The 19,129-nt window shown below is 43.5% G+C and overlaps 1 protein-coding gene across 1 annotated transcript; it reads left to right on the top strand.

The window, feature by feature from the left end:
- Positions 1 to 205: 205 nt before the first annotated feature.
- On the top strand, positions 206 to 17,431 carry LOC119252309 (boLa class II histocompatibility antigen, DQB*0101 beta chain-like). Its single transcript, XM_037519485.2, has 6 exons — positions 206 to 373; positions 2,185 to 2,454; positions 15,043 to 15,324; positions 15,800 to 15,910; positions 16,486 to 16,509; positions 17,099 to 17,431. Exons 1-6 carry the CDS (start codon positions 265 to 267, stop codon positions 17,110 to 17,112), a joined length of 810 nt encoding a protein of 269 aa, XP_037375382.1. The 5' UTR covers positions 206 to 264; the 3' UTR covers positions 17,113 to 17,431.
- The last annotated feature ends 1,698 nt before the right edge of the window (positions 17,432 to 19,129 follow it).

Below are 19,129 nucleotides of genomic sequence, written 5' to 3'. Positions count from 1 at the left end.
CTCTCAGATCTGGGAGCAACTTTTTACCTCAAAAGGTACAAATTAATGAAGACACAGCGCCAGGCAGTGGATTGAGAACCTTCAGAAAAAGAGTCTGCCCAGAGACAGATGAGGCGCTGCAGCGTCAGTGCTGATTGGGTCCTTTTCCGTGGCCTCTCCAATCCTGCTGTGCGGGAGGCTTTCCCAGGGTTTTATTCTCTGAAGGGGGTACGTCATATCCACGAGGTATGCTGACTACCCATACTTGCCCCTTGGTTCCTAATTATGTCTTGGAAGGCAGCTCTGAGGACCCCCGGCAGCCTGTGGACAGCAGCTGTGGTGGTGATGCTGGTGGCGCTGAGCGCCCCAGGGACTGAGGGCAGAGAGTCTCCAAGTAAGTGCAGGGGACTGACCCTCGGAACAGATTCTAGGGACCCCTGGGCGGAGGTTGGGGCTTCCATGATTTCAGAACACACCTTTTTTCTTTTTAAATTAACACATTTCCTCTCTCTGAGAAAGAGCTATGTAAATTCTCATTTCCGCCTTTTAATGAGAGGGTGAGGAAAGCCCGGCGTGTCACACCATGAGGGAGACAAGCTGCTCTCCTGCTGTGCAGGGCAGAGAACATGGTTTATCAATAGTGGTGGCTTTTTTTTTTTTTTTTAAGATGTGAATCTCTCCAGAGAAGACATAGCAGGATTTGTTATTTGGGAGCCCAAGACGTTGTCTGGACTAAATACTAAGGGGTTCTGAGGTGGGGAAATGTGGGGACCTCAGTACTGGAGGAAGAGGACGCCAGTTCCCAACTCTGAGTAGTCAGCCTGGGTGGCGGGCCCCCTGTCTGAGCGCAGCCGGCTGGGCGAGCACAGACAGGGCGCCTCACTTGCATTTTCACTGGTTTTGGGTAAAACCGTGACTTGAGCGGGCTCAGGCAAGGGAGGAGGGCGACCTGCCAGGCACCCAGAATATGCTTGCAAGGGTAGGATGAGCACTTAATTCTAGACCTTTTTCATCATTATTCTTGAAGTTTCCTGCTTCTGGGACACTTGTTCGTCCCGAGATTTCCTGGAGCTCTGCGGAAAATGAGATTTCATGTGAGAATTTTCTGATTCCACTAAATACGGGGATCGACATGAAACTGAGACACAGGGCTAGCTAGAAATTAGGCAGTTTTAGGGACAGTGCAGGAGGGGACCTCTGAAGAATTTAGGGAGGCTTCAGAGATAAGGACAACCAAGGGAATGTAACCAATTCCACTGGGAAAAACAAACATCTCAGGACCAAGGACAACATTGTTAATGCTGGTCCTGGTTTCCTTCAGGTGGTAAAGGGAGGCGGAGATTGGAGAAATGGAGAGTGGTTTAATTTATGGACAACTTAGAAGGGCAGCTGTTTAACTTCAATGCAGGGATGCCCATCCAGAGGACTGGGCCATAAATTTAAAGATGCAACAAATGAGGAAAGAGAAAGCTGTTAGATAAGGAATGTGAAGATCCCCACTCAGTAGCAAATTAAGTGAGACAGCCGAGAACTAACCAACCACAAAGAGACTGGTGGCGCTTTAGAATAATGAGGGAAAGAAGGTCTATATTCCCTGAGACAGGACTCCACTTTGGCTTCCTTGCCCCTCCCAGGCCTGGTTCCCTGGCCTGGGAGTCCCACTTTATTTCTGTTCTTTTTCTCCTCAATAAACCTTTTCTTTCTCAAAACAAACCTGCCTCTTCCTGCTTGCTTGCCTGAGTGTCTGCGAAGTTCCTGCTGCGGCTTCGTGAGACACCAACCCGTGGGGGTCTAGTGGCCGGGACTCAGTGCTGCCCCTGCAGCCTGGGATCCGTTCCTGGCCCGGAGACTAGGCCTGATTCCGGTATCAAAACGAACCGGACCGCATCTGTCCTGTTTCCTGGCTCGCGTCTCTCACCCCCGGGCCTGGCCTTAGAGACACTGTCCTCCATCTTCCCCTCAGAGGGGAGCCCCGAGTGCGCAGCGCGGGCGGCGGGGTTGGGGGAGCGCCTCCTGGGGACCCAGGTTCAGAGCCCGCGGCAGGTTCAGAGCCAGGGGCCCCACAGGGTTGGGTGGAGAGTCTGAGGGGAGCAGCCGGTTTTCAGGGGTCTCGACCCCAACAGCGTGACCTGGGAAGGGCAGTGGTGGCGGCATCGGGGCGGGGTTGGGGGCTGCGGGGCTGAGCCGCGGGTGTGGTTCCCGCAGAGGATTTCGTGTACCAGTTCAAGTGCCTTTGCTACTACACCAACGGGACGCAGCGGGTGCGGTACGTGACCAGATACATCTACAACCGCCAGGAGGTTGTGCGCTTCGACAGCGACGTGGGGGAGTTCCGCGCCGTCACCGAGCTGGGGCTGCCGAGTGCCAAGTCCTGGAACCGACAGAAGGCCTTCCTGGAGCGGGTGCGGGCCGAGGCGGACACGGTGTGCAGACACAACTACAAGCTGTACGCCCCCCTCACCTGGCAGCGGGAAGGTGAGCGCCTGCGGCTCGCCCTTGCGGCCCGCTCTCTGGGAGGAGCTCTGCGAGGCCCCCCAGCCTCTGAGTCCCCGCCCGGGCCCACAGCCACGGGATGCTGGGGCGTACCCCCCAGAGGGGCTGGGCCCAGGGCGGGGCGGCAGGAGGGGAGTAGCTGCTGGGAGAGTTCGTGGGGCGGAGGTGGGCAGGCTTGCCTGGGGAGGCCCCCCTTCTGCTCTTCTTTCCACTGGTTCTGCACACCCTTGTCTGTGCCTCAGTCCTGTTTGCTTCTGCTTTCCTCACCTTTGACTAAGCTGTGCCCTGTGCCCCCCCCCACCCCATGCTTTCCTCTCTCCTCCCCCCAAACTCTTCTTTGAGGAGAGGAAATATGTTAATAGTCCTTGTATGCCTAATACCTGATGCACTGATTGGCACCTAGTATGAGTTCAAACCTTCGTCCATTTAAATGAACACAGATACTGCCCATCCACTTAAGCTCAAGAAAAAACAGAAGGGTAAACAGAACCATAAAAACTGGCTTTATTAAATTATTCTTTACTGTTTTGCTCAGTGCTTTATTTTATTATTTTTAAAAAAGATTTATTTATGCATACAAGAACTGGGGTACAGGCCAGAGGTGTGTGGGTGGTGTGAGAGGATTCACCAGAGACAGAGTGGGGAACAGACCAGGCAGACTGACTGAAATACACTGCTGAGGGGAGCAGCGGGCAAGACAGGAGAGGTCTGCTGCACCATGTGGGTAGCTCCCTGGCTGGGGATTGAACTCATGTTGCAGTGGCTGCAGATAGCTTCATAGATTGCCTCTTAACCCCTTGTGCCACCAGGGAGGACCCTCAGTGCTTTATTTTAAAATATTTTTCTCTCTGTGTTGAGATTTTTTTTAATTAAATTAATTTATTTTCATATATTGTTGTTAATTTTAGGACAGTATTTGATTTTTCCCCTTGTATGTAGTCCCAGTAGTTCTCGCACCACTTCAGCACCCATGATCCATCACCATAGTCCCTGTGCTCTTTCCTCCTCTGTTTTGACCACCTCCCTGACCCTCCTATGCTGTCTGCCTCAGATCTGTGGTCAGCCTGTATTCCACATATAAGTGAAACCATTCAATATTTGTTTTTTTTCCTTCTGTCATACTTTTGCTTAGCAAAAGTATCCTTTGCAGTTCCATCCATGTTGTTGCAAATGTTGTGAGTTTATCTTTTTTTTATTTTTTGGTCACTGACTAGTGTTCCATTATGTAGAGTTTTTATTTCTTATTGAAGCTTAACAGGTGGCATATTAAGAAGGGTCGAAATTTTGGAGTGAATAAATTGATACTGTGAAGTCATTGAGTAAAAATTGTTTCAGGCTGTCTTTGGTCTAAATCCTGCCTCTTCCCTCCCTGTCTCTCCTTATCCTGGCATCATCATCCACTTCAGGGGTAGACATTTCGAAAGTTAATTATGGTCATTAATGACACCTATTCCAGACAGTTACCTTATGAAGCAGCTTCTGTGTTATGCCATTTAATTTCACAACTACCTCGAGTGTTAGGGATTAGCATCACCACTCTATATGTGCTGATATTGGACATAACAAGCATTTTAAGTAACTAGCCCACAGTTATTCACCAGGTTCTGATGCCTCCCCCAAAATACATGACAGTCATTATGTTCTTTAGTACATGTATATAGACTCCAATCTATACACAAAGCCCCTTACAGCTAGTGATGATCAAGATCAACAATTTAAGTCTATTACTGCTTATTTTCAGTGTGGGTGGACAAAATGATACTTTTAAGGCATTGGAATTTCACTGATTAATCAATCTCTAATTAATTCCAATGTTACTTATACATAGTCACATAAATTTTAGGTGACTTTTTACTTACTTGCTGTCTCTTACCCACATTCTAATAGCACTGAAAAATATATTTTTGCTAGTCCTGTTCTTTTTTAATGAAAATTATTCTAACATTTTTTCTTAAGAACTCAAGTTCTTTATTTTTACTCCTAACCTGTTTAAATTGAACAGGTTTTTGTAAGTACATATATTTAACCATGACAACAGTGAAATCTCAGCAAAGAGAACCTGATGATGACTCACATGAGGTACCAGATAGCCTGCTGAACTCAGCAAGAGCCAGTTATACTTTTATGTTAACATTACATTTTTATTAATCCAGATTGTAAGAACCTCAGTATTTCTTTTATGGAGAATATACATGATAATAGTGTCTGAAGTTGCTAACAGGAAGTTCTTCATTAACAGCGAGGGGATGGAGTAGGATAAGCAGCTAGTAATGAAATTCGCTTGAATGTTAAAAGAATATTAGGGGAAAATAGAAAAATGAGACAAGGTAATGTACTAGCAAATAAAATACATGCAAATTATTAATATAGTTTCACATGAAGGTAATACGGGAGGTGCAGTAAAATGGCTGGAGAAATAAAGGAGCAGATGTGTAAAGTAGGTAAGGAAAGGTGGGTTATATTTGACCATGAGCAGCAATCTGAGATGATACAGGAATAGAGGCATGGGAAAACATTTATTTTTCTTCAAAGTTCCCTTTTCCTTCAAAAACTACACACTTTTGAAATAACATTCTATTTTTGTTGTTGTTGTTTTGGTCTCTGTAACTAGATTGCAAATTCTGTAAAGGTAGCAACCTTGGTCTCTTGGTTACTTCTAAATTTTCAGTGCTTGTGAAACTTATATTTGTGGCTGGATGAACAAATGAATAAACAAAAGAATGGAATATAGGTGGCATGTGATGTGGAAATGCAAGTTGATGTATTTAATATACATTTTTGTGGGGAAGCTTATCATAAAAGGGTATCTAAGCTTAGATTTGGGTAAAAGCTGAGATAGATGCTTTGTTTGGTTTTTAAAAAGATTTATTTATACAAGAACAGGGGTACAAGTCTGAGGCATGGGGGGGTGAGAGAATTCAGAGACAGAGCGAGGAGCAGAATAGGCAGACGGACTGAAAACACTGCTGAGGGGAGTGGTGGACAAGACTGGAGAGGTCTGCTGCAGCATGTGGGTACCTTTCTGGGTGGCTGGAAATTGAACACATGCTGCAGAGGCTGCGGACAGCTTCACAGCACTGTGCTCAACCCACTGCACCACAGGGAGGCCTGAGATAGATGCTTTGTTGACTAGCTACTTTAAGAAGTGCTCTTGCTCTTAAATTTTAAGAATTATAGAATATCACCTGTTTGAGAAATATTTCTTTGTAGGAAGGATGAGATCACCACTCTGTCCTACTTTGTTGGACATAGTGTTACAGGGCAACCCCGATATGAAATGGGTTGCATGACTGTGGGTCCTCACCTGTACGCTAAAAGGGACTTATTAATGCTTGACTACAGACACACACAAAAGGTTAATAAAAGGTTTATTTACAAAAAGAAGGGGAAATGAAGAAATGGATAACTCAGGGAGAAAAGAGGAAGGTAAATTCGTGAATGTGTCCTACCTGTTCCGCTGTCCTGGAATCTCAATGACCTGCTGACAGCTAGCGAAAAGCCAAGAGCCATGAGGCCAAGAGAGTGACCCAAGCCCATATTGCTGGTTTTATACCCAAACAAAAAATGTGGCTGCTTAACTCTAACCTCAGGTCCCAGCAACACTCCTTTGGTTATGATGGGATTTGTAGTTCCCAGTGTCTTGATGGCTATGGTCTGGAGTGAGGGTGGTGTCCACAAAACCTGTGTGGAGTTTGCTCAAGACATCCTTTTCCCCTAACAATTCCCCCATTTCACTTTTTGCCACCATTTCTATGGTGATGAAGATCAAATATATGGGTGCTGGGTGCAGTCTCAGATGAATTTTTCAGGGTTCCAGTTCGAAAGAAAACCAGTCTCTCCAGGTATTGTCTATTGTGGAAAACAAAAGTCCTCCATTCCCGGAAAATAGTTCATCAGTCCAAGCCAAATGGAAAAGAAAAAACCTCTGGAGGCATTAGCCAAAACAAGATAGCAAATATATCAAAATCACAGGAAGGAAAAAAATCTTAAAATTGGTTCAACTTTTTTAAAAGTAAGTTCTCTCCACTTTGTTCCCTATTTTTTTTTTCAACAGCATAGCAAAAATTTGCAAACTAATTTTTTGCATAAAATCACAGGGCAGAATAACCAAACAGCAATTTTAGCTGGCTTTGTTGGAACACTCCTTATAGGATGAGAGTGAACTCTTGACATCCAGTCCATTTAGGCTTCATGAACAAATTTGGTCTTGCCAGATTCCACCTGGGCTTTCCTCTAATCAAGGGTACCAGGACTTTTTCTTTTTTTGGGTTGTCCAGTCCTGCCAATGAAGGCAAGCTTCCTCACCCCCTTTCGAGGTTTCTGGAACCCTACAAACAAAGCAGCACGTTCTCTTCTTGGTTCAGCTCTATTTCAACTTCCTGGAAGAACTCCATTCAAAGCCACACAATGAAACTCATTTCCAATTCTTTTTTTTTTTGGTTTAAACAGACAAAATCCCTACGGAAGTTATGCAAAAATAGACACTGACATGAGTAGAAAAAAAATTACAACCACTATTTTCATGCTGTGTTAGTATCAAGGGGAGAGAAAATGCAAACGGAAGTTAGCTCTACTGGAAAAAAAAAAATGCATCAATGCTGCAGTCCTGGTCAGTCAAAACAAGAAAACTTTCTTTGAATCAAAACAAAATGAAAAAAAATTATCAGTATTATGTCAAACAAAACTTAATAAAAATCAGTTGTATCTCCAACAGTCTATTCAGTCCTTTGTAGGACATTTGTGGCATCAAAAGTTCCACCAATAGGAATCTGTTGAGGTCTTTTTCCCTTATTTTCTTCAGAAACAATTTCTGTAGGTATCAAACCATTGAGGCATACAACATTGCAAGGCAACAATCACCATTGACAATTTATATACATATTAGATGCTGAGATGTTTTATACACATTTTAGAAAACCACTGTTAACATTTCTGTACATGGCAAAGTTTTACTGTTTTCCCAAGTGACAATGCTTCCCTTCCAGTTTTACTTTACTAGGTAAACCAAATAGGACAAATTCATCTAATGACTTTCCCAGGACGAAAGGGAGAAATTTTGTGGAGTGTCTCAGGAGCTCTACTGAGGTTCCACAAAATTTCCTTCAATCAACCAAATGACAGACTTATCAAATTTTACTTCAATTTAGATTTCTGGGAAGCTTTGCCATAAATACCAGAAAACAACTGCAATAGCAATATTTAATCCCTATGAAGGCACTGACTCAGTTCAGTAGTACAATGTTGACAATTAAAACATAACCTTTAGTTGTTTTTTTTTCCAATGTCTATAGGCACCATGTATACCAATTTGTCAACCTCTAGAGGCCAAGACAAGAACACAAGGAAAGGACATACAGACATATAACATATAGACACAGAGAGCTCTTTAGTTACCATTTATCATGCTTGGGATATCTCATACAGCTTCCATTTCACTCATAGGCCAAAATAACAAAAACAAGCAGGAAAAAAATCCTCAAAGTTAAAAAAAAAAAGTTAAGAGGAAATACCAAAATCAAGATTGAAAGCTTTTCTGTGTAATAAAAATTTAAATTATTAAAAAAATACTGCCAGCATATGCATGATTCTAGATGTTATTTAATGTCTCCTAAACTTTGAAAGGAAAGAGATTGGTTAGAGCATGTCAGTCATCTCAGGGCTTCTTCAGAAAAGTGAGTCCTTGGGTATCCCACTACAATAGCTGGAAAAGAAGTCAGCAACATTTAAGTTTTTGTCTTTTTCTTAAATAAATATCTCAGGTCCTTGATGGTTTCACAGGACCAATGGGATTTCGTCTCTGGGTCAGTTCCTTCTGGGACTTTCTTAACTCTGGAATAATATACCCAGGGTTTAATGCCTCCAAGTTTTAAAGAAGTATGTGTGCTCAGCAAAACGTCCATTTTTACAGACCAGTCCATTTTTCTGACAGCTGGTTTTGGGCATCCCCACTCTGCCAGGTCTTTAGTAAGACCCGATTTCCAGGTCTGAAGGGATGCAATGGTTGATCAGGAGGCACAGAGATCCTCCAGATTGCAAAGCTGTGGATTACCACCAGAACCTCCTGGATGTGTTTCACATATTGTGTGATCCTGCAGTCTTTTTCTATTTCTGGAGTGGCTTTCAGAACTGAGGCCTGGAAGGGTCTTCCAAACACAATTTCAAAGGGGCTTAATTGTAGTCCACTTCTAGGTACCACTCTTATGCGGAGGAGGGCAAGGGATAGTACCTGGTCCCAGCGCAGTTGTGTTTCTTGGCAGAGTTTTACCAAGGTTTTCTTTAAGGTGTGGTTCATTTTTTCAGTTTTTTCCAGAAGACTGTGGCCTCCATACAGCATGCAATTTCCAGTTGCTCTGTAATACACTGCTTACTGCATGAGTAACATCAGAGAAGAATGCCAGCCTATTATCGCTGTGGATGGAGTTGGGCAACCCAAAGCGAGGGGCTATCTCCTTTAGCAGCTGTTTTGTGACCTCGGAAGCTTTTTCTGTCTTGGTGGGAAATGCTTCCATCCATCCTGAGAATGTGTCCATAAAAACCAGTAGGTATTTGAAATTGCCTGTTGTTCTAGGCATTTGTGTAAAGTCTACCTGCCAGTCCTCAAATGGGCACTTGCCCCGGTATTGAACCCCAATGGCTTTAAGGTGGAGTCAGTCAGTTTTGGGGTTATTTCTGGCACATATTTGACAACCTTGGGTGATCCATTGTGCTGTTTTATGTAAATATGGACCCTTCAAATATGGGCACACTGTTTCTAATAAGCCATCTCTCCCATAGTGGGAACCTTTGTGCAGATGTTTTAACACTGGATATACCAGGGCTTCTAGGAGGAGTATCATCCTATGAGGATTTACTCTCCAAGTGGAGCTGTGGTCAAACTAGGTAAATCCCCATGCACGAGCTCTCTCCTCATCCCACTCAGTGTATTCAGGAGCATACTGAGTCAGGTACACAAGAGGGTTGAGTGCACCCTAGAGAGCAGAATGAACAGCAGCCTTAGCAACCCGATCAGCTGCCCTGTTGCCCTTTGCCATGTCAGACCCACCCTTTTGGTGGCCAGGCATCACAGCAATAGCTAATGGTAAAGCTACTGCCTTTAACAAGGCCCGGATTTCTAATGGGTGTTTCACATCCATGTTACTGGTGGTAAGGAGTCCTTACTCCTTCCAAATGGCCCCGTGTATGTGGAGAATCGTGAAAGAGTACTTTGAGTCAGTAAATATATTGACTCTTTTGCCTTTTGAGAATTCCAAGGCATGAGTCAGGTCTATTAATTCGGCTTTCTGTGCTGATGTACCTGCCAGAAAAGCCTTGGCTTCTACGGTGATCTGGAGCGTCACCACTGCATATCCTGCACATCGATGGCCTTGCTCCATGAAGCTGCTGCCATCTGTAAATAGTTCCCACTCTGGATCTGGCAGAGGCTGGCCAGTCAGATCCTGTCAGCTGGCATATACTAAATAGTTATGGATTAAATTTTCATCCCCAGGTGCATCTGCATTGCTTGGAAACAGTGTGACAGGATTCAGGGAATAGGAAATCTGCAGTTTCGAATTAGGATTGTCCAACAGAACTGCTTGATTATTTTCCCATTTGCCCAGAAGTCAACCAAAGTCCACCCTTATGCTCTAGCAATTTCAAGACCTGATGTAGCACACACACAATAATGGGCTGACCCAATGTAAATTTCTCTGCCACGTGTAGGAGGTCACAAGTGGCAGCCATAGCACACAAACATGGAGGCCATCCCTTAGTGGTATGGGCCAATAGTTTGGACAAATATGCAACGGGTTGCATTTCTGGTCCCAACAATTGGATTAGCACTCCTAGGCCAACTCCCTGTCTCTCATGTACATAAAGTCTGAATGGCTTCCTAGGATCTGGAAACCCTAATGCTGGTGCTGAGATCAAATTTACTTTTATTTCATCAAAGCCTTTTTGACATTCTGTAGTCCAAGACAAAGGTTCAGAGTCCAGACCTTTGAGAGCATCATATAAGGCCTTTGAGAGCATCATATTGATTCAAAGCTAGGAAGCCAAATCCTACAAAACCCAGCCATACCCAAAAATCCACGCAATTGTTGCTGGTTGCTGTGGACTTAAAGGGCTGAAATTACCTGTTTTCTTTCTCTCATCAGTCTCCATTTGCCTTTCTTAATTTCAAACCCCCAATTGTCACTGTTTGTTTGTATGTATGTGCCTTTTGAGGTGACACCTTGTAGCCACATTCTGCCTGGTGGTTCAGTACCACTGTGGTATTTTCCAGACAAGATTCATAGTCAGGACTTGTGATCAATAAATCATCTACGTATTGTAATAAGATGCCTTGGTTTAATTGAGGCTTCCTGAGATCCCTGGCTAGTATTTCCCCAAAAATAGTTGGGGAGTTCTTAAACCCCTGTGGATGCACAGTGCAGCAATACTGAAGAGTGCTCTTGGACTAAGGGTCTTGCCATTCAAACAGTTGATCCTGGACATCTATTGGAATACAGAAAAAAGGCATCCTTAAGGTCTAATAACGAAAACCACCCAAAATCACCAGGTATGGCTATTAATAAGGTGTAGGGATTGGGCACAGTGGGGTATATATCCTGGAAAATGTCATTAATGGCCCTTATATCTTGAACAAAGCGGTACTTGCCTGTGTGGGGTTTCTTCACTGGCAAAATTGGAGTGTTGTACGGCATGGTGAGGGGCAGGGCTGAATGAGTCCAGATTGAAGGAACCTTTTCAAAACTGGCTCAATCCCCCTCAAGGCCTCCTCCATTAAGGGGTATTGCTTCCTCCTTGGGGTTTTGCTCTCCTCTGTCACTTCTATCTTTACAGGCTCTGCATTTTTCACACGTCCTGGGGTCACATCAGCCCATATCCATTTACTTACTCTTTCAAAGATTTCTGAAGGTAAAACTTCAGCTCTTGGTGGAACATCTTGAGTAAGTAACATCTGGATCTGCAGCACATGTTCTGGAGGTACCTGTAGGTGAAGCCTCTGATTTTGAGGTGGGAACATAATTCGTGAATTAAGCTTGCTTAAAAGGTCATGGCTAAGTAGAGGGATTGGACACTCTTTCATGTACTGGGAGTCGTGCTAGAGCTGTGTGGTGCCCAGCCAGCACTCCAAGGTTGTAAGAAGGCTTTCTGTTGTAACCATCCTGTAATCCCAGTGACTGGTATGGTCTCTTTGCTCACTTTGGTCAATTTAGAATTCAAAACAGAGTATGTTGCTCCAGTGTCTGCCAAGAAATCAGACGTTCCCCAATAGTGAGTATTATCTGGGACTCCGAGGGGGTTATTCTAATGGGCTTCATTAGATCTAGTGGAGCCCTGGGCACCTATTCTTCGTCTGAATCTTCTCTATGTACTAACATTTGTTTCCTTTCCTCTCTCCTTGGTTCTGGTTTCCTTGTACTCCGTCTATATTCCTTCCTGTACCCACTGTGTGAATCATCATGTTGTGGTGTCATCGGCCTTCTTTCCTGCCTTCCTGTCATTATTTTATCTTCTGCTTACCTGTAATCTGGGACAATGGTACTTCCAATGTCCTTCTTCCTTGCAATAATCACACTGATTTCTCCCTAGGGATTCATTTCTCCTGGGTCCTCTCCCTGTTCTGTTTCCCTGAAACCCTGTCCTGTGTTCCCTTTGTACAAAACCAGTCACAGTTTTTGGTCTCCTGTCTTCTCTTTTGTTATAAACCCTGAATGCTAAGTCCACTACCTGGGATGGACTCATCTCTGTGACGCCATCCACCTTTGTTAACTTTCTCCTTATGTCAGGGGCACTATGTGTAATGAATGCCATAGTGATCAGATGAGCATTTTCTGGGGCATCTGGATTTATATCCGAGTGAGTGGTATATGTCTGGATAATTCTTTCAAGGAACTTTGAGGAATCCTCATTAGCTCCCTGTTCAAGCTGTAAGATTTTGTTGAATTTTTTTGTTTGGGAATTCCCTGCTGCCGCAGACCAGCACAGCAGTAGATGATGAGGCCGTCTCAGGGTTGAGAGACTGCGCAGGGTGGTCAGGGATTCGGTTAAAGAAATGACAAACAGACACACTTCAAGAGAGAGTGTAAATCTGAGTGTAATTTTCTTTGGGTTTGTGGCCAGTATTTATATGTTCTCTAAAAGCATAGGAACAGTGAATATACTTTTCACAAAGTAATATTTTTATCATTAAGATAAAAGCTAACAAAGCCAAGGACACAACAGAGAAATCATTAAACTAACAATTCTATTGTTACACAGAGTTTAATAATGTTTCATTTGTATTAGCCTTTTTATATATTTTTTAATTAGCAACTAATGACCAGAAAAGGGAAAGATTTTAGAAATACAGTTGTAGCAGAATAAAGTTTGTAGATCTGAGACAGCGAGATAAGGTTCTGTGTGGTCAGCATTTCTTTAAACAATCTTTGTGGCAGCTTCTGGTGGTCGTTATCTCTTGGCAGGCATTCGGCTTCTCTGCAACTTAGGGAGTTTGCTGTTCTCCCCCTGCGCGCATGGTTCCTTGCCCACGCCGGACCTCAGGGACCGTGGCAACAGCCATTAGCCCTGAGGGTCACTGCAGGGGGAGGTGCAGCACCTGCTGCAGTTCTGCCAGTAAACATTTTTTATAGAGCTCTAACATCTCCATTCCCCCATTGTTGGGGTACCATTCAGGATCTACCACTGGGACAACCATCTCTGGCTTTGGGGATTCTCCATCCTATTGGTGGAGATGGCCAGACTCCTCCCTGGCTTTCCTGAAAACCATTCTCTGCTTGTCCAGAGTCAGCAGTTTATAGCATAGACTGTATATCTGCCCAGTAAGGGCTGTGGGAGAGGAAGATAGAGGCAAACAAATTTGCCATCCTCTTAGGATCCTGCAGGGGACAGATCTCCTCAAATTTAGGAGATCCATGTTGCTAAAAGGATGGTGTGACCAAAAATACCCAGCGGGTTGCCCATGTTCATTCAAGCTGCCCATGGGCATCTGTCGAAGAGGAAACTATCCTACTTCAGGGTGATTCCTCCTGCCAAATTCCTCCTCTAGTGTGGGGAGGAGGAGGAGATGCCATTTTAGTTTCTTCTTTGGAGGGCAGTGGGGGCTGTGGATCCTCAGGAGTCTGTGTAGGAGGGGCCTTGTCACATGGAGAAGGATTTTGTCCTGATGTGTTTAAGATGTTTAACCAATGATAATCCTGCTCATCTAACTCTGCCCTCTTGTAGTCCTCATGGGAAGGGGAAATTTTATCCCTTCTTTGTGTCATCAGCCAAGCCTCCCCATATCCAATTTTTGGAGGGCAGCCTCCATCTGGTCCTGCATACTTTTAAAAGCTTGATCCTGCATGCTTTTAAATGTTTGGTCCTCTATACTCTCAAAAGCTGACTCAAAAACAGTACAGTTTTCATCCCTCATACTCATAATAGCTTAATTAAGAGCCTGAATGTGTTGTTGCAAATTCTCAATAGGTGAAGTGTCCTGCAGACCTAGTGCGCTTATGGTGACCAATGCAAGGAAAGTTACTTTGGGCTGGTCAACCATGGGTATAACTTTGTCAACCACATTGGGCGCCAAACTGTTACAGGAAAACCCTGCTATGAAGTGGGTTGCATGACTGTGAGTCCTCATCTGCGTGTTTAAAAGGGACTTATTAATGCTCGACTGTGGGCACACACAAAAGGTTAATAAAATGTTTATTTACAAAAGAAGGGGAAATGAAGAAATGAATAACTCAGGGAGAAAAAGAGGAAGGTAAATTCGTGAATGCATCCTACCCATTCCTCTGACCTGGAATCTCAATGACCTGCTGAGAGCCAGTGAAAAGCCAAGAGCTGTGAGGCCAAGAGAGTGACCCAAGCCCATATTGCTGGTTTTATACCCAAGCAAAAACATGACTGCTTAACTCCACCCTCAGGTCCCAGAAACCCTCCTTTGGTGGTGATGGGATTTGTAGTTCCCAGTATCTTGATGGCTATGGTCTGGAGTGGGGGTGGAGTCTACAAAACCTGTATGGAGTTTGCTCAGGACATCCTTGTCCCCTAACAATTGGATGTTTGTAATTCATAATTCTCAGTCTATGTTACTATTCCTGAGGCCATGATGAGTATTGATGGTCACATGGCCAGTAGAAAAGTCAGAGATGCTGAATTTCCTCTTCTTAGGAGGGTAGGAGGAAACCAGTGTCACTGTCCTAGTGTGAGTAATTAGGGCCACTCCTGAGGGTCACCTTCCATAGGTGTGGGGAAAGAAGTTCAGGTTTGTTGTTTTTATTTTTTAAAATTTTATGAATAATGGATTGTATAATATAGCAGTTTATAATTTTAAAGACCTTTAGTTAGTGTTGAAATATGTCTAACAATTAGTATCAATAGAGTAACTCCAAAAGAATGATTCTATTATCTCTTAACACTGAAAGGAAACTGATGAATATGTTTATTTAAGCTAATAAAGTGTTCAAGCTCAGATCCTAATCTAAGACTTGGAATCTAGGGATACAAGAACTTTGAACCCAAGGAAGGACTTTTCCCCTTGGGAAGATTTGCGGTGTGGTCTCACATCTTACTATGTCTTCTCTCTGTTGCTCTCAGTGAAACCTACAGTGACCATCTCCCTGTCCAGGGCAGAGGCTCTAAACCACCACAACCTGCTCATCTGCTCGGTGACAGATTTCTACCCTGGCCAGGTCAAAGTTTGGTGGTTCCGGAATGACCAGAAGGAGACAACTGGTATCGTGTCCACCCCCCTCATTAGGAATGGGGACTGGACCTTCCAGATCCATGTGATGCTGGAAATGACCCCCCAGCGAGAAGATGTCTACATTTGCCATGTGGAACACCCCAGCTTGCAGAGCCCCATCCTCGTGAAGTGGAGTAAGGGGCCATTTGTTTACTTTTTCCTTGGGTCTCACAAATCGGAGAGCATACAGAGCTTCTCTGGTTCATCCATCTAATCCTTTATCCTCGATGTTACTACTGAGCTAGAAATCTAGAGACTAGATCACTTATTTTTTGGTGGGGGCATCAGAAAAATCCTAATCTTGTTTTCTTTCCAGATACTAGAGAGATCACTCTACACATCATGGCCCCAGATCCCAGCCCTGAGTGACTATTGTGGCTGGTGACTGGGGTCTTAGGGTTTAAGGTGATGGATGTGTCCCTCCCCTTGCTCATCTACCCACTATATCCAAGGATTTATTGGCTGGTCCTTTCCTACCTTAGGGAAAGTTGGTCAGAAAGGAGGTCTGGGTTTCCCTGTTATCCCTACCTGCTGCATCTGGACTTCAGACTTCCCAAAGGGACACCATGGGTGGGGGACAAGTGCTAACATTCAGGCTCTGATCCCCAGGGGCACAGTCTGAATCTGCCAAGAGCAAGATGTTGAGTGGCATTGGGGGCTTTGTGCTGGGGCTGATCTTCCTCGGGCTAGGTCTTTTTATCCATCACAAGAACCAGAAAGGTAAGTTACTCTGGGGAAGTGGGGGAGATGAGCTGGGCCTGACCCTTTGCTCAGGGAGGCTTCTGTCTTTAGTTGTAGTTCTTCTTTCTCTTGATGCTGAAAGAAAGGGGGGTGGACTGGTGACTGTGGGTCCTCATCTGCGTGTTTAAAAGGGACTTATTAATGCTCGACTATAAGCACACACAAAAGGTTAATAAAATGTTTATTAATGGGAGGAGATGGAATAACATAGGGGGAGACTTGGAATAAGATTTTAATGGCTGAAAGGTTGCCTGACCACAGTTATAACAGGTGTAATATATTCTAGGGCTTTCTTACCATTCAACCTTGTCTCACTGGTTCCTTTCTGAAAGTTTCTTCCTTTAAGAGAGTCTGAGCATTGCTTCCTTTCCTTTACATGCCAGTTTCATTTATTTTGAATGATTTTACTTTCAGGCAGTTAAGGCCTTGTGGTTGATGAATAGGGAGAAAATTAATTTTTAAGTGGCTTATTTAATTTCCCTTTGGGTGAGTGAAGGGCTGGCTGTTTGTATAATGAGTAATGAGAATTTTCTGTCTATAAATTCCTTTTGTAGGACCTCGTGGGCCTTCACCAGCAGGTACTGTTTCTGCTCTGATTTAAAGGGGATTTTGAGAACAGGTAAAGAAGGTAGGGGTGGGGTGAGTGTACCTGGGTACAAAGGTCTTGGCTTATAGCCTAATTCCCACTCCAGCATTAACAGTTAGGGGAGAATTTGCCCAGTTCCTGAAGGACACTCCTAAGGATAATCCTCAGAGCCAGGCTATGATGTTGGTAACATCTTTCTGTGAAACTTGCAGTCAGAGCCACATCTTGAGTATTAGACACCAGAATGATGTCCACTATCTTGAGCCCTATGTTGGTGGCTACTCCTGTGTGAATTTATAGTGAATTTCCACTAGGGATGGAAAGAAGGTCAATTATTACATTTACTAGAAAGTTTGAAACCTTTGTCTTGTGGAGGGGCTAACAGCTGCTTCCCCACCTCACACACATCTATGTGGGACTGAAGTGCTGTCTTATTTGGCTGATTTCTCTACACAGATATTAGTGGCTGTGATGACAATAAGCCCTACCTTAGCTTTCTCTGATGCTGCGGTGGCCACAAGGGATGGTGAGATGCATGTCCTGCCGGGTCCCCTTAACTGATCACTGTCTCTCTCTTACAGGGCTCTTGCACTGACTCCTGAGGACACTTTGATGGGGATTGATTTTTGCTCTTCTGTAATGCCTGCCTGTCATTACCCAGAATTCTCAAATGCATTTTAGTCTGTCCCTCTGAGATGAGAATCCTACATGACTGACTCAGTCACCATGTCCATTCCTGTGACCCCTACCCCAGGGATGTGGCTGTGATGTTGCTTTTAGCACTGACTCGGGAGCCTGACTGAGTGCTGCCAGCAGCGTCTCCTCAGTCAAAAGGAATTTTTTGGTTTCCAATTCCCCTCCACAGGGAATACATTCAATCCATTAATGTGGCTATAGATATTTATGATAATTAAACATGGTTACATGTTATCTGTCTGTTGAGTCTACTTTTTTAAATAAGTTCATGCTAATCATAGATTTAAAAAATTGACACATAATTGACATATACCTTTCAGGTTGCTGGGATATAACTCAGGTGTAATCTGAAGCTGATTCATACACAGAGTGTAAGGAGCAATTGAAGAAAAAGATATTTTCATATTGGTTGGCGTCATTTCTTTTTGTTTTTATTTTTTATTTTTTATATACATCCTTTTTCGTTTTTGCACGATGTATGCATTTTTATCTTGGTTATATTCCCCATACAATTGCACCCACCTTATTTTGGCCCTAATCCCTCCTCTCCACCCCCCCCCATAGTGTGTCTCTGGTTTAATGTTGCTTGTTGATTTTGACTTTTTCTTTATTATAGTTATTCTTTTTCCTGGTCCCTTATTTAGGTTTTCTAAGTGCTGCTATGAGTGAGATCATCCGGTATTTTTCTTTTACTTTCTGGCTTATTTCGCTGAGCATGATCCCTTCCAGCTCCATCCATGTTGCTGCAAATTGCATGAGTTTATCTTTTTTGATTGCTGAGTAATATTCCACTGTGTATAAGTACCACATCTTCTTGATACAATCATCTATTTTTGGGCATTTGGGTTGTTTCCAAATCTTAGCTATTGTAAATAGTGCTGCCATAAAAATAGGGGTCAGGTGCCATTTTGAATTAATGTACCTGTGTCCTTTGGGTAAATACCTAGGAGTGGAATTGCTGGATCATATGGAAGCTCTATGTTTAGTAGGTTGAGGAATCTCCACAGAACTTTCCATAGTGGTTGGACCAGTTTGCACTCCCACCGCAGTGCAGGAGAGTTCCTTTTTCTCCACAACCTTGCCACATTTGTTGTTGCTAGTTTTTTAAATATGTGCCATTATCATTGGTGTAGATGGTATCTCATTGTAGTTTTGATTTGCATTTCCCTGATTACAAGTGAAGTTGAACATTTTTGCATATGCCTGTTGCCATTGCATTTCCTTTTTGGAGAATTTTCTTTAGTTCTTCTGCCCATTTTTGGCTGGATTATTTTCTTTGTTTTTGTTTAGTCTCATCAGCTCTTTGTACATTTTGTGACCAGTCCATTATCATTAGAGTTCTGTGCAAAAATTTTCTCCCAGTTGGTGGGGCTTCTCATTTTGGTTATTGTCTCTTTTGCTGTGCAGAAGCTCTTTAATTTGATGTAGTCCCAACTGTTTATCTTTGCCTTCACTATCACTGCTTTGGGTGATGTGTCTGTAAAGATGGTCTTTGAGGTGCATGCCATGTAGTGTTCCTATATTTTTCTTCTACATATTTTTATGGTTTTCAGGTCTTATGTCTAGTTCTTTAATCCATTTTGAGTTGGTTTTTGTGCATGGTGTGAGGTAGTAGTCAAGTTTCATTCTTTTCCATGTAGAAGCCCAGTTTTCCAAGCACCCTTGTTGAACAAACTTTCTTTGCTCCATGCATATTCTTTTGCTCCTCTGTCAAAGATTAGTTGACCAAAAACCTGTGGTTTATTTTCTGGTTTTCTATTCAGTTCCGTTGGTCCATGTGTCTGTTCTTTTCCAATACCATGCAGTTTGATGATTATGGCTTTGTAGTATAAGTTGAAATCTGGAGAGTGCTGCCTCCATTCCCTTCTTTTTGTTTCAAGAGGGATTTGGCTATTTGGGGTTTTTGGTGGCTCATA

Source organism: Talpa occidentalis, unplaced genomic scaffold (assembly GCF_014898055.3).
Source record: "Talpa occidentalis isolate TD23 unplaced genomic scaffold, MPIMG_talOcc4v2.1 talOcc4.2, whole genome shotgun sequence".
NCBI classification, from domain to species: Eukaryota; Metazoa; Chordata; class Mammalia; order Eulipotyphla; family Talpidae; genus Talpa; species Talpa occidentalis.
Note: the sequence above shows the minus strand (reverse complement) of the source record. Positions and strands in the feature narration are given on the sequence as shown.